Below are 22,193 nucleotides of genomic sequence, written 5' to 3'. Positions count from 1 at the left end.
TCCTTGAAGGTAAAGCTCTTCTATCGGTGTTGGTGCCTCATGGGATCGAGGTACTGATGTCCTGAAAATGTAGGTATTTGTGGGTTTTTTTTTATAGAACGAGATCAAATTGTGAATTGGTACTATACAAATATTAAGTTAAAATTGCAGATAACCAACAGCTTAATTTGTCACGAACAATGATAATTTGTAAAATACCAGAATACCCTTCTAATTTAGTGCTTAAATGGACATTAAATGTTTGGTTTGATCCGGTTCGTAGCGAATGGTGTGTGTGTATATGTACTCCGAGAAAATGTATACCAGCAAACACCGTCTTGATAATCGTTCACATCACAAGTGTATCAAGGGAACTTACTAAAATCCCATGCTCCACTGTCTTCGTGAAATATGTATTTAAATCTTAAACGCTTTGTTGCTCGCATTCCGTCAACTTTTAAGCTTCTCTCCAAATAAGTATTGCATGGACTCAATAGTTTACCTTTTAATAACAGCGCAGCTGCTGAGATTGATGTTTTTGAAAAAAAAAAACGATTGCGGGTGTTTTATATTTATATATGTATGGGACATTAATTCTAGATTTGAAGCTTTTGTGACTGCAAGAATTCATACTCTTTGTTTTTCGGTAAAGTCACGTAGGTAAAATAAATGTAAACAACTAAATAAAATCACGATGTTTCGGAGGCAAGGCAAGCTTCCGTCTTCAGGTTGAACAGTCACAGCGAAATAGCTGTTAAGTATCCAGCTTTGCTGGCTGACAACTACAGTTCCATTAATTGGCACATGAAGTTCCTTGAATTAAGTGAGCGGCTAACTGTCATGAGGTCAAAGTTGTTACGTAATGCGTGTGTGTAACAATTGTGCGAGTGCTGAAGCCTTATTTGAGCGGTGTGGAAAGCTTGTAACTGACTTTTTTTTACATCACCAGACGTTACATTATGGACATGGGTATGGTTACGAGACTCCTGCAATATCTAATCTCTTCACCCGCCGACTGAACTATTAATTTAACTGCGCTCGTAGAGGCGGAACAGAAGATGCCGCAGATGTATGCAATTTGTAAAAATGTAGCAGGGCGCTTTCTCAAGGTGATTCTGAAAGAATCACTTTTTAGGAAATACAAATGAAACCTCCCTCCCATTTTTGGCAAATTTTACCTATGGCCCTTTTTTGCGAGAGCCCAGATATCGCGCTCGCGCAAATTGTTAACCGAACGCGCGATGCAGAGCAACTATTTAATTGTACTTCATGTAACACCAAAGGTGCCGTTCGTTAATTTTAGCCGTGGTACTGAAGTGTTACTGTATCCTCATTATCGATGCAGCTTGCAAAGAGATGGTTTTTTTGGGTGTATATTGCTGTCACTGGTGCTTTAACTTTGTCAAGGAACTAGTCTTTTTTTCACATTTCACACACGTGTGTGTGTGTATATATAGCAAGTGTTGCGCAGCTGCTCCACCGAACGGGTTTTATTTTAGTTCACTCATTATTGAATGAACTTATTCATCTTGTGTCAATATGCGTGCACGTGTGTTCTAAATTTGGAAGATAATGAAATGCAAGCGGCCAGTTTTTTTTAAAAACGTCACGGTGTTTTGTGATTTTTCTTTTTAAAATGGAATGTGCCAAAATTGTAAGGCCCTTTTTCAGTCGTAGGCAGTTAGGCTCGACACCAATAAGAAATTAAGTTGTATTATTTTCTCATATCTTCGAAGGAAGAAATCTGGGTGATAAATGCAAATGTGAGTTCTACTGCAATTGAAGCGGTAGACAAATTGAGGTGTAGGCAATGAGATGTGTTCCTCAGTCCACTTTAAGTGAACAGGGCTTCGTAAACGATGTAATTGGCTCCAAAGGTGCTTTTTGGAGGTTGGAAAAGAGAAATTCTTCCAACTTTCCCGCAAATTTCTCAATCGTTGCACTTTTCGCCATGGTTTAAATCCGTTCTCTTACAGTGTTTCTTTAAAAAAAACCAAAGTCCAAGCGCTCGTATCGTGCACTAAAGAGTTGCATCCTGTTGTGTATCGTTGTTGACTTAATTTCTTCTAAGAGCGTCATTCCCCTTGAACAGAGACGTGATAATTGGGTAAAATTTTTGTTGTTGTTGTTGTTGCGGAATTGAAAAAGCTGGCACATTGGGTGAACAGCGCGAGGGGTTGTGCACCACCGCGCGGGGGTATCATTTGTTGGCAATTACGGGGGTATGGATCGGTTCTTTTCCCTCTGCTGTGCTCGTGTTTTTTAAGTCGTCCTAGTAATCGCTATTATTATTATTATTGACGTGTACATACGGAGGCGGAGGTGGCGGTAAACATGACGGCTGTGGTCCACTGGCCGCACGCCGCATTATCGACGGACGTGCAACACGGAGGTTGGGAGGCGGGGGGGGGGCGCGGTTGGGAGGCGGGGGGGGGCGCTGTTGGGAGGCGGGGGGGGCGCTGTTGGGAGGCGGGGGGGGTGCGAGGTTGGGAGGCGGGGGGGGCACTGGGAGGCGGGGGGGGGGGCGCTGTTGGATGGGAAGTTTCGTGCAGTAGTCTGAGACCTGCGGCATCCGCTCCCAAAACACGGATGCCACTTAATGTGCAACAGTAAATCATTTTAAATTGACAGATTGGCAGCTTCCCCAAATAGGGTTTACGCTCTGAAAGATGGATGGGTCTCATTTGTGACCTGCACTGCGCACGGAGATGGCGCGTCGCGACGCGGAAGACGAGACGCCGCCTGACGCCGCCGCCCGCCGCCGTGTTGCCACAGGTGCCACGCTCGAACGCGCTCCGAATATCTCCCGCCGCCTGCCGGCAAATCCTAATCGACGGCATAAACCTCGCCGCTCTCCCTTCCCGGCCGCGCCTCCTCGCCACGTTGCCCCGAGCCCCGTGCTCTAGGTGGAGTCTCTCTTAGCGTACACCACCACCACCTCCCCCCCCACCGCGTAGCGAGGACACCGCGAGGCCAATCGAAGCCGCCCCCCGCTCTCCCCTCCTTCCCTCCCGGCGCTTTCTGTGACGGGGCAGGCAGGCGGGCGGGCGGTATGGGCTGGGGAGCACGTGGCAATGTCGTTGCTAACGGGACGCCCGCGTGCGCGCGTCCGCCCCTACCGACCGCTCTCTTCCACGGGTTTTTTTTTTCTCCTGTGCGTGCATCCGCAGCCGTCCAAATGCTGTCGGTGCAGTCAGACGGGAAGCCCAAGGGCTGCGCAGGGTGCAACCGCAAGATCAAGGACCGCTACCTGCTCAAGGCGCTGGACAAGTACTGGCACGAGGACTGCCTGAAGTGCGCCTGCTGCGACTGCCGCCTGGGCGAGGTCGGCTCCACGCTCTACACGCGCGCCAACCTCATCCTGTGCCGCAGGGACTACCTGAGGTGAGGGGTGTTGATCCGCGAGCGGTCGAGCGGTCCGGCCCCGTGCTGGCCATCATCCCAACGCTGGGGCGGCACTGCCGTGGTGCCGTCGTAGGACGTGCCAACCGGTAAGGGTCACGTCGATGACCCCGCCTGGGGGGGGGGTGGGGGGGGGGGATTTCATTTGGCCCACCGGCACTTCCTGGGGGATGAATTTTTTTTTTTAGCATTTTAAGTTCGTCTCTCTTCTCTGTGGGAATTTTAACAGCGTCTCAAAACTATGGAGGGAGAAATGGCTTTTGGCATGGGAATGTGACGTTTCAACAACTGTCAATGGATGAGTGTACCACCTCCAGAGGCATGGTGCTTGTCCACCCACCCCCTCGTGTGCCATTCCGACCTTCATAGGCGCTCTCTAACATAACTTTCCCCAAACAAGTCTTAATGCTATACGGGGGGACCTTTGTCTTTGTAACCACTCCAGGGGAGACATTTGACCACTTGTTTACAGGTGTGTGTGTGTGTGTGTGTTTTAACACTGCTGCGGTGTCGTGGCTGACACGCTGTGGACCGGTTCAGTCTCCAGTTCCCCCCCCCCTCCCCCGGTCCGCCTCAAAACAAATGGGCACGCCAGAGGTAGTTGATGGGCAAGTTCCGCGCGTGGGGTACTCCCGTCTCCGTGTGAGGGTGTCTGGCCGGCGTGGAAGAGAAGGCCAAATATATTCTGCTGTAACATTCAGTTGAGGGTCTCCTCCTAATAATGAAGCTGCCTACGTAGAGAGAAGAGACCCCCTCCTGCTGGCAGTGACGTGAGCAAGTGATTGCAGGGCTGCGCTTTTTTTACGCTTTGTGGAGAATGCGTGCCCCTGCAAAAAAACCCCCGAAAAACTTGTCCCCTCGTGGCCTGAAACGGCGCAATCATTGACGGGGATGTGGTCTCGTTGAAGGCAGCGGGTGACCATCGTTGCGGTTATAAAGGACGTTGGCATTGGCTGGTTGGACTTAGACCTTGCGGGAATGTAAATGAGGAATGAAGTTGGGTAACTTGAGGGATGACGACAAAGCCCTTTTTGCACCTCGTTGATGTCAATCTGCAAATATGTTTATTTTATTCACTATTCTCTGCACCCATGGTACCTTACTTTTCCTACCCTGGGATAATAGGCCTGCTAATCCATTCACGATGCTTGTACGTGGGGTGTAGCAGTAAGTAAGTATAATGGTTACCACATTGGACTCTGAACCCAGCGACCTCAGTTTGATTCCCGACCCATGGCTTATCACCAGTGTCGAGTGATATCCGCGCCGGTTTAGGATTTTCCTCCCCCCGTCAACTAGTATTGACCAGCGTGATGAAGTATGGTCAAATATGACTGACACGAGGCCTACATCCATCAGAGGTGTGGAGGTGCTCATTCAGCAGTCGCTTTAACAAAGGGCTGTAAATTATTACGGAATTATCATCGTCGTTTCAAAACGGCACTTCGCATGGGGAGAAGAGTAAATTCTGATTTTTTTGAACCGTGATTGCTCTGTGATTGGACGACCTTGTAAGCCCCATAACCTTGAAGGTTGACATTCAAGAATTGTAGCCTAATGTGGGTCTTGACATGAACAAATTTCTACTCGGCAAAGGTCAATTTTTGCCTTTGAAATAAAGATCGCACCCATATTTCAAGCGGTTCCCCACCCTGACCGCCTGGCAGCAAAAACACCTCCCCATCTGCCTCGCAAGTTTCGAATATCACCCACGCGATACACTCTACAAGACTGCAGTGCATTACATACGTACAAATTCCAGCAATATGTTATTTTAACATGCGTTTCTAATATACACAATGAAGAGCTAACATTTACGCCTTGACATTTTAAACCATTGGTGATGGTTAAAGACTTATAAAATACTTAAATGGGTACGTATCAATGTAAATGTTAAGTTAACATCTTTATGTAAACCGTTTAATCATTCGTACCCTACAGTGTTATTATTGTTTAACTTTACAATATATACGCCCGTGTTTTCTATTCTCTAACCGATTAGGAGTGGGCTGATCCACTCTGCATTGACTTGTGTGGTGGGTAAGGCTCCGCCCTTTGTTTAGAATTCCCGTTTAATGGAATTCCCGGCAACCGTTGCTTTATTTTCACCAAATTTCGTATTTTAGCCTCTCTCATTCCAACGCCTCAATTATTTTCAATTTACCCCTTCGGTAGCACCGTTTGTTGCTGTGGCCGCTTTGGCATGTTGGGCTTGCGCTTGGCGACTGGTTTTAAAGATAAATTATATTTAAATAAGGAATATATTTTTACGTGGTCCGAAAGCCTTGAAAGGTTGATTGTTTGCCATCGCTGAAGAGGTGTGGGATCCAACACATCAAGGCGGAGTTAGACATCCTCTTAGACAAGTGTTTTTACGTGGGACACGAAGCACTGTGGCCATGATGATGATCGTCATTTCGACGTCTCTATCCCACGTAACTATCCCAAAGATGTGCAAGATACTCTCCTGCAATTGTGTGTGTGTGTGGTAAGAGGCAGTAAAGCAAAAGCGCCTTCTGGCTTATCTAGGTAGAGTTTGAGCGTTTTCTCTCTTTTGTTATATTTAATGTGTAAAATCTTTCTCTTGGCACTGATTATTTTTTTTTGCAATCCAAGAATACCCCCACCGCACTACTACATTTATTTAAAAAAGGAGAGTTCCCCCATATAGCCTTGACATACTTCGGCAAGTGCTTTTAACGAGCACCTACGACAGCGGCACGAGCGGATGGTGTGATGAGCACCACGCCCGGCAGCTGCCTTTGCAACCCGAGCGCTGATGTTTACACAACATGCCAGGTACTTGTTTTGAGGCCAAGTTGACCTAGGGGAGGCTCAGGGACTGGTTCGTATATCCGTCACTGATTTAGGCCGCGAGTGGAACTTTAACTCGCGTTGCAGAGTTCCCAGTGCAGTGCGCTCCCCCACTGCTACCACGCCCCAAACGTACGTGTACCCAATCTACGCAAACGACATCGATGAATATGATCAATTTCTAATGCTTGTCCGTGATAAGCTGCTCAACTGATTCCAATGAACCAATGATTTTTGAAAGTTTTTTTTTTTCATTAGAAACCAAGCCGCTGTGCATCGCCACTTTCCAAGTTCTTCCGCTTATCCAAAATGTATTAAAAGCCAAATACTTTCCTTTATTTTTTTGTGTAAACAAGTGGTTAAACGTCATTTCGCGACTCTGCCTGCTGTTGTTGCACCAGGAAGACTGCGCACAAGTGACGTGTTGTTAGGCATAGGTGGCCCCGGTTTTTAATTTGAACAATAATAGAACGACAACCACTTGTTCTACTTTGCCGCAGCCATAATACACGTCAATGCCGTCGTCATCTTCATTCACGCGGCACACATTTTGCAAACAAGATGTCCCAGAGCGCCTGACCTTAACGCACTGCATTTCAATTAAGTCGGGGTTTTTTTTTCGTGTGTGTGTGTGCAAGCTGTGAACGATTTGAGGGAATCTCACAGCACATAACCACGTAGCGGTAGCCAGCGCTACCGCCGATGTTTAATGCAAAACGTGATCCAAAGTGGTAACGGCCGTTCGTCTTACTGGTGCGTAGGTTTTTTTTGTTGTTGCGGTTGTGATGTATTGCCGCTGTGATTTGTTTTTGCGGTTGTGGTACTGGTAATGTTAATCGGTATCTGAACTGGTCTGGGTTACCGCTCGCACAACCGAGTCTGAAATGAGGAGTGGCAGGCACTGGAGCTGGCTAAATCGGCCCCACGTGCTGCGCAGACTTTAATCGGTGCTTGCTAACGCCGCTTTCCCCTGCTATATATTTCTATCGGGCAATTTTAGATTTTTGTGTGTGCGCGCGTCGGCGGCAAGTGGTCTCCTGAAATTTGTCCCTGGTCTTCTCCTTATTTACAAATTGGCAACAACACGAGCAGCTCGCGCAGCGAGTGCACATCAGCACTTGGGGAGACTAAAGGCAGCAAGGCCTGGTTGAGACTCAAAGGGCAATCCACACACTCCTTAAGTGTTCCACATTTACTAAACCCATGATTAAGTCCGAGTCTCCCTGCTCGAATGACTAATGGGGCAACGCTCCTCCTCCTCCTCCATTGGTGGCTCTAGATCAACGGTTAGAATTCCACATTGCCATGGTGGGGGCGGTGGGGGCGGTGGGGGGGGGTATCACAAAAGGAAAAAGCACGGCTTGACTTCCCATAAATGGTTACTTGCTTTACCGGTCACAGACGGATGCTGAGCTTGAGCTGACCTCGCACCAGAATCTGTACCTTACGTTGATTTCTGCTGTTGTGGGTTGAGGAGCGCGAGCTGCTGCACCACCCATCGTTGTCATTCGCCATGGTCATTCCACTGCTGGATGAAGAAGGCCTCTCCAAGCCGTCAACACCACTTCCCATGATCCTGCCGTGTAGTAATCCACTGGCCACCAGCACATGAACTGGTTTCATCGCTCCATCTCCTCGGTCGTAAATCCTCTCGGACGCGTTCCGTCATTTGGTTACCAAGGAATGTGGAACGCGACCAGTGCGGCAGTTAACATCTGCGACACCCATACACCCGAGGTGTGTGTGTGTGTGTGTGCACGCGTGTGATCAGTTACTCCTAGGGGCAAAATTACAAATATTGCTACTTGAACTAAACACGGGCTTTGTTGTGGACTAGGTAAGTGGGGGCGGGGGGTGGGGGGGGGACTTCATTGGGTGTATGGGAAAGCCAATTTGATATTGTTTTCAAAATGCACGTGCGTACTGGGAATTGAACGCCGATCCGCAGGATTACAGCGCCGCAGCAATTGGAGCAATCGTTTTCCATCGCTTCCGCGCTGCAGGAGAAAACACGCTGATCTTCGGGGAGGGATTTGTCTTGTGGGCAATGGGGAGGTGATTTAAACAAACTTTGATTTCCAAGAAGAGTCGTCTTACATTTCTGTATTCATCTTGTTAACCAGCTTTGGTCGGGGCCATTGCGGGGGGGATTGTTGTGAGAAAACATTCATTTCTCTTCCAGGGAAGTTATCCTTAACAGCAAATTAAATACGGTAGCGTGCGATTTTTTTTTGTTTGTTATTTATTTTAAACGTGCATGTATTTGCGTGACCACTTGGGTTTCCTTCCTCTCGCGATGCAATTCGTGATTAATGTAAACGTGCAAATACCCGAAAAAGGCAGAATCCACACCCCCCCCCCTACCCCCTTACTATAAGATGAGGAAGAGTCATTGAAGGCGGTGAGATTTTCTCATGATTAAAATAATAAAGTCTGCCTTATATGGGGTATTGGAAGGAGAGGCACCGATTTAACAGACAAAAACACCAGGTAGTGAAAAATCGCACATCAATGAGGCTCATCGCTGATTTTCGGCTGGGGGGGCGGTGGGGGGGGGCGAAGACGTGGCGTGTCGCCCGCTTTTTAAAACCATCGCTTTGCTTGCCGACGTTAGCAAATGCCCACAGGCACCAAAGTCGCTGGCCCTCCACGAGCGATGAGAGGATGGCAATAGCAATAAAGCCCGGTGTAACGTTACACGTTTGTTTTTAGCAGGCACATTTTGCAGGGACCACGTGTTTTTTGAGCTTCTTTCGCACTGAACGTGACCAACTGTGCTAATCAGAGGCGCGATTTATCACTGTTAATGCAGTTCATCTGCATCCTGGATCATGTGACCACATATGACCAAGAAGCGGTGGTTACCTGCACCAGTGGCGGTGAATTCCACATTGCTATGGTGAGCACCAGTCTGTCCATTAGACCCGAGCACTGTCGATTTCTCACGAAAGCGGAACTTGTTTTTAATGACCCCGTGGGGGTTAATGGGTTGAGTGGACCCCAGTCCAAGATTGTTTTTTAACTCCGCAGCCTTCTGATTTTGAGTCTTGCTGTTTCTAACCAGCGTTGCCTTGGGCTGCATTTAATGAAGGGGACGTTATTACTACTTAATTGTGTCGTCTTTTTATTGCCACGCTAAATGAAAGTAACATCTTTTCAGCACCACTGCGGCGCTCTGCGTTGCCATTGTTCCATCCATTTTCATTGCCTCCTGTGATGATATACAACCTCCATCATTTGTGGCTTGTGTGAAGAATCATTCTATAAACTCGAATTGTCCAGACGAGTTCCTCGTGTCATGGCAAAGGCATTCTCGGGGTTTGCGAGCTTCACAATGAGCGTGTTAACTGGTAAGGGCTTCGCGGCCACGTTTGGAACGGCGCTAATTCGGCCCAGAGGATTGCTCAGGGGCCCTCGATAGTCGTGGGGTTCCCCCCCCTGACCGCACGTTTCGCTCGCGGGTGAAGACCTTTGCGCAGGGAATAAAAAAGCGTTTTGCAGCACCTGCCTCCTCAATACCTAGTTCGGCGGAGAGGTGAACACTTACAGTGTCTGCTTCTGCGCTGCGGTTGTGAGTTTTGTTTTGATTTGTAGCCGTGCCTGTAAACGTCACCAACATGAAGCTGATTTGGAAAAATAATGTTGATGTATTAACCCCTTTCCCGTTCCGAGACGTCTGCAAGTTGCAGTGTGGGGTCCCGTTCACCTCTCTGAATCTTGGAACGCGCAAGGCTCCGCGTTTAGTTTTATGTAGTGAGGCTTGGTGCCGTTGTTTTTTTTAAAGGAGTTGTACTCGCTGCAGGGAACTGTCGACACGACTGCACTCAATGGTAGCTGGTACCAAAGTGTCGCACAATCTTCCACACGGCCTTATGGGAGCCACGGTACCGATACAGTTATTTTATATTTTCTTCCGTGTTCGTTTTGATGTACACGTACGTCATCGAAACGGGAAAGGATTCGTGCAATACAATGTAATGGTGCTTGACTTAATAAAACAATTAACCTTAATGTACAGCATGAGTTGAGTGTGCTTGTATGCACGTGTGTGTCTGTGTGCAGTATAGTGCAGAGCGGCAGTGCAACGGTTAGCGCACTGCGCTACGAACCCGGTGACCCGAGGGTTAGATTCGTGCTCGCAGCCAATAATGTCACCCAACGTTTAAAGCGATCCTGGGCCTAGGTTGAATACCTGGGGCGGTGTTAACATAGTGTTGGCGACCTGCTCCCTTGTGCCATCAGCCTTCATAGGTGCTCGCTGACAGCACCTGTCCCACTGTTCAAGGCTATAACAGGGATCGTTATCTTTGTGTACACGTGTGTGTGTGTCTTTGTGCATGTGGCAGAACCTTAGTTGGACTCTTTGCCTTGGCTTACAAAAGGCACAAGTGATATCGAACCTGGTCCTGGGCTTCTCCTAGGTCGACTTGGCCTAAAATATGTAACCTGGTGCAGCATGTAAACATCAGCACTGGGGGAACGGACTGAGACAGCTGGGTGTGGTGCTGGCCTTACCACTGCTTTGAACACCACGTAGGCCTTAATAGGCGCTCCCTAACAGCAGTCGCCCCAACGGTCCAATTAAGCTTGTACTCTATGGCGACTGGGGGGGGGGGGGAAATCATTTGTGTGTGTGTGTGTGTGGCGCGTGTGGCCAGTTCCGCCTTCTTATGCACCGTTGCTACGTGCGGAGGGAGAGGAGGGAGCGAAAGAAAGCCCCCCCCCAAAAAAAATCTCGCACCACTTCTCGGCTCCGAGCATCGTCAGTGTGGGGCACGGGGAAATACGCGACCGTACTGCAGCCTCGCGCACCAGATATGGCCGAAAGCTGTCAGGAGCTCGACACGGGCGGTTGATCAATAGCGGCTAGGCATCACCCACCAAAATGCATTTTCTTAATAGGTTCAGACCTGTCGAAAGAAACGAATGGGGGCCTCGGAAGGTTGTAGGGAGCCTCTCTGTTTTGCGCTCGTGGAAAACTGCCCTGGCCGACTTGGGAAATAAAGTCTGGTCCGCGAGCGACGCCAAGCCCCAGAGTAATTGATTGCGCCCAGAATTTGCTGGTTCCTCAATTAGCGCGGCGGCTTGTTTGACTTGCCGTGTTTGTACGGCGTGCCTTCCCTTTCTCTCTCTCTCTCTGAAGGTCACCCTATTTGGACACCCGAAAGCCGCACAAAAAGACACCGCGCCTCTATTTTTTTTCCTTCCCCTTCTAATTTCTCTTTTGACGCAGCGCACGGCAAATAATCCCAACGTGGAATTTAATTTGGCCGGCCCTTGTTTGTGTGTCCCATGAGAAAGGAACGTTTTTTTTTTTATACAGCCTCTATATTTTTTGTGTGCTTGAAGTTGCCCGTCACTGCGCGAAGTTGGTTTGCGGTGATGAAGTCCATCAGCAGCCCTGATTGGTTTTGCCAAAAACATTTTCCTAGCTTTTTACTTACGGTCTGGTCCACATGCTAATTAAATGGTTGCTGGGAACAAGAGGAAGGGGGTGGGAAATGAACGAATTGTCCCTCCTGGCTTTTTTCTGACTTTTCCAAAGCCTTCACCAGTGGTATCCAATCCATGAACGTCCCGGTTTCAATTCTCTTCATTAAAGTTGAAATATGGCAGCTGCAATAACAACATTGCTTTATTTAATTGGGCGCGTGAGGGTTGTTGATTTCTTTTTTTTGTGGGAGCAGGAAATAAAACGGATGGAAACCTAACTCTTTTATAACTGACCTTAAGTAAAACTCAATCTGTTTTTTAACAGGAGGCATTAAAGTAAAAAAAAGCAAATATATTTTCACGACACAACAGAACATGAAATTATCAAACGGAGAACATTTTAAGTGGACATTCCAAATTGCTCATTTTCTTCCGAATGAAAGTTGAATACACGGAAAGGGATTGTGCGAGTCGACGCTGTGAGCGCTTTATAATGGAGCGTTGTGAAGTTGAAGGGCCCGGCGTGCCCATTACCGCGTGCTTTCCATATTCGTCGAGAATGTTTTAAGGTGTGTTTTGCCTCGTAATGCGCTCTTGAACTCCGTGCGCTTGGAAACTCACGCCGCCGTTCAATTTGCGACGCGGTAGAGTTCGTTACCGGAGTGCGCTCCTAATGAGGAGTCCGGCGTGAGGAGCAGCAGCAGCAGCAGCGTCGTCGCCGCCGCAGTCGCGAGATGCACGCTGCCCCGTTTCCCTTTTTTAATGGCCCTACAGACTCGCACTGTCACTCAGGGATAATTGGGTCCTTGTCCTGAACTTCACAAACACTCGTGCTTTGTGCGCTGAGAAAACTTCTGATTGGCGAAAATGTCACCTTGTTAAAGTCTGAGGCCTCCAGTGAAACCAGCCATAAATCACTGCCAGGATGTCAGCGGGACATAATTGCTCTGATGAGCTCGCTGCGGGGGAAAGGCACGTGCTCGCGGAGGGCCTCTCCCGCTCGCTCCGCTCGGCGCGCCCGTAAGCAGCCGGGGAGACGCGCTCCTGCCACCCGGACGAAATTGGATCGATGCGGGGGCCGTGTTTTTTTTTTTTTTTCCCGCCAGCCGTCCTCCGTAACAAGCCGCGGAGCTTGGGACCGCGCGTGCCGCTCGAGAGGGAGAGAGGCGAAGGGAGCTTTGGGAGAGACGGAGAGCGGGGGGGGGAAAAAAGAATCCATGGCGGTGGCTTTTTGGTTTTTGAAAGAAATGGTGGTGGTGGTCTGGAAGGGAGCGGCATTGGGAGGAGGTGGCGTGCGGCGAAGAGTGGGGTGGGTATGCTCGCTTGCGTGAGGAGGGAGAGCGGAGCGGGCGTGAGAGCGTGTGCGTGCTGGACGACACGCATAGAGGGAGGAGAACGGGGGAGGGGAGAGGGGGAATAAAAGATAATTTTAAGTCGGACAGGAGCCCAGGTGAAACCACAGCAGCAATTAATGCGCCGCTTTTTAATTGCCGGGCCTCGTTTAACTCGCACAGCAGGCTCGCCGCGTTGCTGTTATTTGGCCCCTGGTAATTTGCGGCGAACACAATGGGCTCTCTCCTCCCCCGGCCATCGCTGGACCCCTTCTCGGTCGCTCCCCCCCCCTTTCCTCTCTCTCTCTCTCTCCTTTCCTCGGGCGTGCGCTTGGCCTCCATGCTTGCACCTGGGACACCCCAGGGACCCGGAGACAAACAGAAAGCACTCGCTGGATTGTGCACTGTCCGCTGCGCGTTTCGTCACGTTGATTGATGGAGAGCACCCTTGTCCCCCCATTACTGGGGTTAATGTAGTGTTTAATTAAGTGTCATTTGCTTGGTAATGGTCGGATGATTAATGGCCTGCCGCAGCACAGACACACCGACCGTGAGAGAGGACCTCGCCTGCGCACCGATAGATTCCGGGCCCGAGATAATGGAAACCTTTTACCTTATTACCTTCTATCTATTCTTGATATTCCGATGTGAAATTGGTTCTTTTTTAATGGCTATTAATTCTGAGCCGCTGTATTGGCCTTTCTGCGCGCGGGGCAGGGCGGGAGAAGAATTGCAAAATGTCACACGGCTGTCGGGAGGTTTTTTTCCCCCCCGTCCGGAGAGTAATTTAGGCAGCATTGCTCAAGCTACGGTCTCGCCCAACGGAGGCACAAATCAACATGTGACATAAGACGCAGGGCCTCAACGCGCGCGGAACATCCACAAGAGTAATGCGTCGCCCCCGTAGCAAGGTAGCCGCCGTTTAAAATTGCATTTATTTGCAAAGGGACATGCTAGAAAACAACAACAACAAAAATTCCCGACGCAATTTCTCGGGATGAAAGATTTTTTTTTTTTTCTGCGCCGCCAGTGTTGGAAAATTTGTTATAAATTGATGTAACCACTTTCGGGGAGGGGAAAGCGAAATAACGCGGACTGTGAAAATGTTTGTGGCGGCTTCACCCCCCCCCCCCCCCCCCCCCGGTGTGTGTGGGGTTTAAAAAAAAACTGCTTAAATGTAAACATTTTGATGGTGGGGGGAGAATAAACATCTTCCGCACGCAATAAAATGTTTCTCAACGTGTTTTTGTGATAAATGTCCACTGTTTCAGCACGAGCTAGTAAAGAGGTGCTGCTTGTTTATCAATGAACGGCGGGTCTGGGTAAAACCCCATGCATTTTTGGTGCCTCTCTTTATTTTTCACATTGACACTATTCCCCGAGGTTATGTTTTTTTGTCCTGGCAAATTACCACAATACGAAGCGGTTGTGCTCAGCCTCCGCCAACCGACACAGGCAGAACCCTCGATCCTGCAACCAAATCACCGTGAATACACCAGATCTCATCCCATCTCAGAATCTAAAGGGTTGTGGGGGGGGGTGAACGTGGTTAGTTGTTCCTGGACGAGTGATCACCAGGGCTTGCCAGGTGTTGTAGGCGTGGTGCTGGGAAGCGTTGTCAGGAGATGGCAGTGCTGAGTGTCACCCCTCCTCGGTATGCCTGGTGGGTTTCCTCTGACACAAAACCAACGACTCGATGATGTAAGCAGCACAGAAAGTAGGTCGTTGAACAAAGTATTCCAGTGCAGAAGTCTCTTTAAGCAGAGCCTCAAGACCCCGATTCCTTTCCTGGGTGAATAATTGGTATCGCTAAATGAATGACACTTTCATAAAAATGCCTTGTTGCAATTCGTTTATTTCATTTCACTGAATGCAGTGATGAAAAGAGAAATAAGCATGCATAGCTTAGGTTGAGCAGTTATATCTACGGGACCTTTTTAATACCGGCCCAAAAAAAAGTGATGTAGATATGAATGCACTTTTGCTAAGCAGTGCGTGGATAAGTAGAAGGCTGTCTCTGCGTGGACGTGAAGCTTTGCGTACGCGAGGTGAACAAGTTTTTGAGAAGGATGCGCAGCGATTTGCACGTTGAAAGCCTCCGTCTGTGCGCTCATAACTTATTTCCCAACTTTCATTTTCCGTACGGTGACCCCCACCCCCACCCCCCCCCTTTCATATTATCGTTTAATATTGCACATGGGAGCACATAAACGTGGAGCTTCAATACAGTGCCTGTCATGTATAACGACAGATACAATGCGTGTGCGATGCATCGCGTGTTATTTACGCTGCGCGGCGCATGTGCATACTAGGGTGAATGAATGACACGAGTATGCATAGCCTGTCCCCAATCTGCTTGCTGTACTGTCTGCAACACCCGATTTAAGCAGTTATGTGGACGTTGTGTGCGCGCGCAATTATACGCGCATACGTGTCTCCATGTATAGACGTATAGTGTAGTGTGTGTGTGCAATCAATGCCTTAATCCAGCAGTGGAATGACGGGGCTATAATCTATAATTAATCATGTATAGTAGGTTTGCATCGTGTGTAATTATCCTGGCCACTATTCGATGCATCCAGAGTAAGGCACTGCTGCAAATGTGCACGCTTGCGGACGTACTGTGGGGTGGTGTCTGCAGACCAAAGATGCCACCGTAACATCCACTCATTCATATTTTCGTTTCGTTTTAACGATGCCATGCGCTCTTTAGCAGCCCCGCGCTGTGCCCCTGGTTTTCACCGCATCGCGTGCTCGTCAAATCGACGCCGGCACCGAAAACAACAATCGAGCTTCGGGAGGTGCGCGCGTGTGTCAAAGTGTGTGCGTGTTTTTTTTTTAACGTCCCGCGTACCGGCGTGTCTTGTTTTGTCGGGTTAAGCATAATCAGAGGCAGCGTTGTTCAGACCTTCTCATCCAGGAATTTACCTGTGGCAGTAGGATCATCCCATGGGGTTGGCAAAGGAAAAACAAACCTTGAACCTTTTTTTTTGGGGTTGCAGTGTTCAATTCGCAACACCCACCCTAATCGCTAATGATGCAACAGTGCAGCTCGATTTATATATCTATTTTTAAAATTCTCCTGCTCGGAGTAGATGGTTACTTGCTGCTCAGGCACTCTGCCTTTCCGCCGAAGTGCGGTCGGTTGCTGGGACTGACCCATTGGGCGTCCTAAACAAAACATTTTTTTTTTTGGGGGGGGGCACCCTTAGGGAATGAAGATGAGTTTACGGTGTCGCGAGATAAGGGAAATGTAGATGCCGCGGCGTTGTGGTTACGACGAGAGATGCAGACGGGATAGATGAGGGATAGAGATTTATTATTGTTCTTCTAACGTTTAATTCGCTTGGTATGTGACTTAGGATTTGAATTTCTGCTGATGTTTCATTTATTTATTGTACTTGGGATGAGTCCATGGCCCCCTTTTTTTAGCTGCTCGGAGCACCGAACTTTTGCCCGGTTCGCCGCCGCTGGGCACCTTGAAAATATTCCGCCAGGCGGCGATGAACATTGCCTGCTGCTTCGTATGAGCGAGGAGATGCACGCTCGCGCCTTTTAAACGGCACCAACACTGCAGCTAGTGCTGCACTTTAACATTTAACATTCTACTCTTAAGAATGCCCCCTCCCCCCTACCCTATGTACTTCATTGTAACTCTGACCTGAACACAAACTTTGTAAAAAAAAATGTTTTTTAAATATTCTTTTCTGTAACCCTCCCGTGTACGTCTCAGCGTGGCATGGTTCTCATGTCTCTCGGGACTTTCACAAGGACTTTTTTTTACCCCCTGCCTGGTGCCTTTTTTAATAACGCCGTTCAGATGCGAGTGGGTGCTGTATATACATCCCGACGCGTACAGGCTGATAGAACGGAAAGTGGTACCCCATTCGTTTCACCAACGCCCCGAACTATAAAACATCGTTAGTGCTTGAACTTTAAAAAGTCAACCCCATTCTGAAAAAAGCATTGGGTCCCGTTTTTTTAAAATTTATTATCACTCATTAGCAAGCGTTACACATTCCACAATGCGATGCCGGGGACCAGTCGATTCATGCGATGCTCGCTGTTGACTTCCTACCAAGTAGTGCAGTCTAATGGGGTGGTGCTCGGTGTGACCCTGGTGATGATCGAGATGATGATGATGGCTCCGTGATGTGTTTTCTCGTTGTTGTACCGCGTACTGTTAGGTCGGATGCCCGACATTTCCTAGCCACGTACTTAGAACTTAAATAATTTCCTGAAGAAGTCCCCAGAACATGGACGGAAACGTCGCACACCATCCCTGAACAACACGCCAGCGGTACAAGCCAAACGCACATCGGAGAGCCACGCAGCACAACCTGAGCACCTACGATGACGACTCGTACGGCCGAGGCCATGCCTGGCCTGGATTTGAACTCGTGCTCCTGATCGTGGGAGCTCTGCATCTCTGCACGCCAAGCCGCATCCATGGCTGGTGATTGCCTCTCTGTTAAAGGTCGCAGAGTTCAATCGCGTCGCCTTTGTGATCCCCCCCCCAACAGGCGGTGCTCATCTGCACTGCATCGCTTGGGTCGGAGGTCACGCCGACTTCAAGAAATCATTTCAATGCAAGGATGCGCACTCCGCCGCTCTCTGGAGACGCGCGTTTTGAGACGCATCGCAATTGGCTAATTTTCGCGTTGCACCTCGCGATGCGCTTTCTCTGCCTCCTTAATTGTTATTGACAGCTGGCAGCAAATTTTTTTAAATATTTATTCAAATATAGGTCATTGTCAATTATACTTGCCGTTCTGGTGGTAACACCGCGTGCTGTTGCAACTGACCCTCCGTGTGACTGCATCGCAAGGAGCTACACAAGATGTGATTTCTCTGTTTTACTTCTCGGAGCCTAGGAGAGTCCTGCTTTTGGGATGTTTAGCCAGTTTTGTGTTTAGAACTGCTGGAAGTAGAAGGAAGGCAAGTACCTGGAGAAAAAAAACTGTTCGTGGAGGAGAATAACATGCAAACTCCTCGTGCATACCCTGTTAACCTACTTGCTGTGCTGCTTTACTACAGACAGCTCATTGCCTTGCATGTGGGTATCTTGTGCACATTGAGGCTCCTCCATCATTGCATCACCCACATGCGTCACTAGATTACATGAGTGCATTATGACCACCACACCGGCCAAGTCAAATCATGGGGCATTGCTTTTCCCTTTATGTAACCCTGAACCAGCAGTGACATTTCCACATTCGTAAGACATGGCCAGATTATATATAGGACGCATTTTTTTATCATCTTTATCGGATATGATCAATCTACTGCTGGATAAAAGCCTGCCTAAGTCATCGTTATCCCTCTCATGACTGTGCCATGCAATGGCGATTTTATTTATTTATTTAGTTTCCTCTTACCACCAGATGGTACATTTTTATCAGCTCTAGAGGGATGGTGGGTCCGGTCAGCCCCTGACATGGATTCGAACTCGCAACATTCCTAATAATGGGTCAACAATAATTCTCATCCCCAGCAGCACCATCGATGCTCTGCAGCGCCACAGCACCCAGTCGTTGATGAGCGCTGGGCACTCGCAATTGATGCATAACCTTAGCCTCATTACGACACAGGTCAAGAACCATGTCAACACGAGGGTAGTGGCCGGGTGGGGGCGGCGGGGGGGGGGGGGACTGGTGTACAGCGACAAGCTGAGGCTCTTGTCGACTGCAATGATGACAACGTTATTAGAGCCTTGGGTTCGCTTCAGTCGGTTTCCTTGAGGCGTCCTTAAGAAGAGCAGTTGAACAGCGCCACCTCTAGATTCATCGTTAGGCCGAGTGAAGGGTTCGTGGCGCACGCTTGACTCCCCTGGTCTGCAGGTATCAAACGCATCTGTGGGACACTTGATTTACTTGGAATATAAACGGCGATAAGCACGCACTGTGCCGTGCCTGGGAAGGCTCTGTCGAGGAATCTGAATGGTTTGGTTAGAACTGACCTTGCATTGACCCAATCGTCCGACACAATCATTGCCTCGCTTTTCATTTTGTTGGTGAATTATTAATATATTTTTAATGAATCTCGAAAAGTAATAAGCTGGTGCGTGACTTTGCCCAAACAAGCAAATGGGGCAGTGCTCATCTCCCTTGACCGTCCTGAGCCAGTGATGTAAATTCGACATTATTATGGCAGAGGTCAGTCTATCCACTTTGGTTGCTGTTGTCAGTGATTTTTTTTTTTATCAGCCCTAGAAGGGTGAATGCGTGGAGGTACATGTCTTTGAATCCATCACTTTGGGGGCAAATGTGGGTGGATCGTGCAGATTTTGAGAAACTCTCAAACCCATGGGGATGAAATTGCAGACAAAATGGGTCCATAAACCCATCTGTACGGACCCTTTTGTTAAGCCTTTCGAAGCATGAGTTTCCCCATCTTCCTTCTGCACTGCTTTGAAAATAACAATTAGCCAATAATTCCGAAGTAGGACCCTCCTGAATAAAGTGTCTCTTGATTTTCTAGATGCTATATATATTTTTATATACAACATGTCGGAGTGAACTTTTCAGCTTTAAGAGATCTTGGTCCGAGTCTGGTTCTCTCCCAACAAACACCGTGGAGCCAGATGGCCCACTTTGCGTCAAGTTCCGTCAATTGGGTCGCAGACTTTTGCCTGATTTACTCTCCCGACGCATTTGTCGCCAACGCTGCCCAATTCTCACCCTGAACTGTTGTGGCCTGCAACCCCCCAGGCTGTTCGGCGTGACGGGCAACTGCGCCGCCTGCAGCAAGCTCATCCCGGCCTTCGAGATGGTGATGAGGGCCCGGGACAACGTCTACCACCTAGACTGCTTCGCCTGCCAGCTCTGCAACCACAGGTTGGTGCTCGCATGGCACAGCCCGGGGGGGGGGGGGGGGGGAGGAAGGGGGGGGGGGGTACCGTGCAACCTCGCAACACGGCAGGAGAGGGAGAGAACTGCACGTGTGCTTGCTTTGTCTTCGGTGGCGCATCGCGGCATTCTCGGTTACAAGGTGCAAACGTTTATCGTGCATTTTAAAGCTAAAGTTTTGGAGTGCTGTGTATTATAATCTGGTAGGTGTGTATGTGTGATGAGATTGTAACTTTCTTATTTGAGGGTGTGTCTTTCCGGTGTGCCTTACAATCTGGACAATACATTATTGTACAACTGACAATAACTGGGACTTTAAGGTCCTGGGTAGACTCCAGAATTCCAAGCATGGATTACCTCGAAGTGAACAATCGTGGGAGAAAACCCGAGCAGGTGGCACAACCCCAGTGGCACAACGGCTTTAAGAGGCTCCGAGTTTGTTGAGGTCACAGCCTCCCAGACCCTGCGGCACAGAAGCTGGGCTCCAGTAGACCGTTTGCCAAGGACACTTAACGCGTCCAACTAGGCAGAGAGAGGAGGAGTGCTTTGGTGGCGACTCCTGGCAACGTCGCCACGCGATTTTTTTGCCTGGCTCCGCGAATGACGCGCCGGGGTTTAATGGAGATTAATGATGTTCGGGTTTCCATGAAGGTATTTAATGCACCTTTTCTTTTTTTAAACAAAAATCTGTAAATACTCTCATTTTGGAAAAGGGGGGGGGGGGACGTGTTTTGACTTCAAAAAAGATGTTCATGAGACTACGTTTTTCGCCAGTTTTTTATTCGAGCGGTATCGACGTTGATGCTGGCAGAAAATGTGTTTGATTACTGCGGTGGGCTTCGATACTTGCTGGCCTCCTGAATTTGGAATTCAACCGGGTGGAGAGGCTTGGTGCAGCGTAGACTTTAGACGACCTTCCATTCCTTTTGTGATAAATCCCTGTGCCTTAGCCAAAAATCTGTGGTCATCGTGACATTGTCTCGGATAGAACCGATTTTGTATTGAATTGATGAAAAACAAAAAAAAAACACCCCTTGAACACAACAGGATAGTCGAGTTACTCCCCTACTCATTCGGCCACAAACTACCGTGCTTGGGTAAGTTGAGTAGCGCAGACATCGGATACGTGTCGCGAAATGTAATGCCAACGCGTGCAGGGAACGCAACATAATTCCCTTTAGAAGTCAAAGTGTCTCCCTTGCCTACAGAGGCATATGGCAGTGCTGCTCGTCTGCATTAGCAGCTGAACTGGTCCAGTTTCGGAAATTTCACGTTCCTATGACAACGGTCAGAACCATCGTACCATAACCTCGAATAATGGTCCGGTGTGGAAGAGTAGGCCAAAAAAGCCTCGGGCGGGGCTCTCTTGAGCGCCCTCTAGTGGAGGTATTTCTGCCTTGCCTTAACCTCACAAAGCGAGACAAATGACACCCATCAAGATGGTTGAAGTGTTTTTTTCTTCTTCTACGTAAACATGTATTTCCATTTGCAACTTGCTTCACAAATATATATATATGATACATTACAATGCAACATGCGGGAATTTTGTTGTAGCCGAACATAAACATGATTGTTCATCTTTTGGATTTTTGTGGGGTGGGGGGGGGAGGGAGGGGAGAGTTCAACGTCGTTGCCACGATTCGCCACTTCGAGTGCGCACCGCTCGCAGCCGCGAGCTGCGGTGCAAATTCGCGAAGGGGGGGGGGGGAAACAAAGAATAAAACCACGGGTCTGTCAGATTTCCTAAATAACATTTATTACTCCATAAAATATTCAGCAATTTTCAGTGAACAATGAGCTTGGCTTTTTCTGCCACCGAGACACATTTCTCTGATCTGTTTTAGTTTCCAAGTGCCCGTTTTTATATTTATTTTATCTGCAATATTATGCCGCATTCGGCGCAAAGAAAATGTCAAATTGGCGATACGCCTGCGATAAAGCCCGCAGTCTAAAGTGTGTGCCTTCTTTTTAAGGGACAATTACACATGGCAGCAGAACATGCAGCTGATATCATCCAATCCAAGTTTATACATTTCCCCACAAAAGGTAACCTATTAATTGCGAGAACTGGGCTGTATGTTCTATTGCTCTGCTCATTGAGATTGCACTGTATTCAATCCGACATGGAAGGGATACAAATGAATGCCATCGTTCGCTTTTAGATCGACTTTTTTTGTTATTGGCAAAGTGCCCATGTTTACCACGCAACTGAGCAGCAGTCTGTTGCGATACATTTCTAACAACAGCGACGACAACCCAAGTTCGATCCCAAGTCATGCACATCGGGGTGAATCTACATCGAGACCTCCCCTAGGTTGACTCGGCCCAATACCACACACACACACCGGAGGAACAAACAGCACTCTCTTGCCATGCCAGCATTACC

At 48.5% G+C, this 22,193-nt stretch overlaps 1 protein-coding gene across 10 annotated transcripts in view; it reads left to right on the top strand.

The window, feature by feature from the left end:
• LOC116939879 (LIM domain only protein 3) overlaps positions 1-22,193 on the top strand; it is a 167,848-nt gene that overhangs the window by 141,364 nt on the left and 4,291 nt on the right. For 9 of the 10 annotated variants that reach the window (XM_032948845.2, XM_076065283.1, XM_032948850.2 and 6 more), the window contains 2 exons: positions 3,150-3,363; positions 19,670-19,795. In XM_032948845.2, coding sequence (XP_032804736.1) covers positions 3,150-3,363; positions 19,670-19,795 — 340 coding nt within the window. Of the gene's footprint in view, positions 1-2,516; positions 2,755-3,149; positions 3,364-19,669; positions 19,796-22,193 lie in introns of those variants that run through there. The other variant, XM_032948843.2, reaches the window with a different exon arrangement.

The sequence above is a fragment of the Petromyzon marinus genome, chromosome 7 (assembly GCF_048934315.1).
Source record: "Petromyzon marinus isolate PM22_M1 ecotype Great Lakes invasive population chromosome 7, UKy_Petmar_22M1.pri1.0, whole genome shotgun sequence".
In the NCBI taxonomy this organism is placed as follows: domain Eukaryota; kingdom Metazoa; phylum Chordata; class Hyperoartia; order Petromyzontiformes; family Petromyzontidae; genus Petromyzon; species Petromyzon marinus.
Note: the sequence above shows the minus strand (reverse complement) of the source record. Positions and strands in the feature narration are given on the sequence as shown.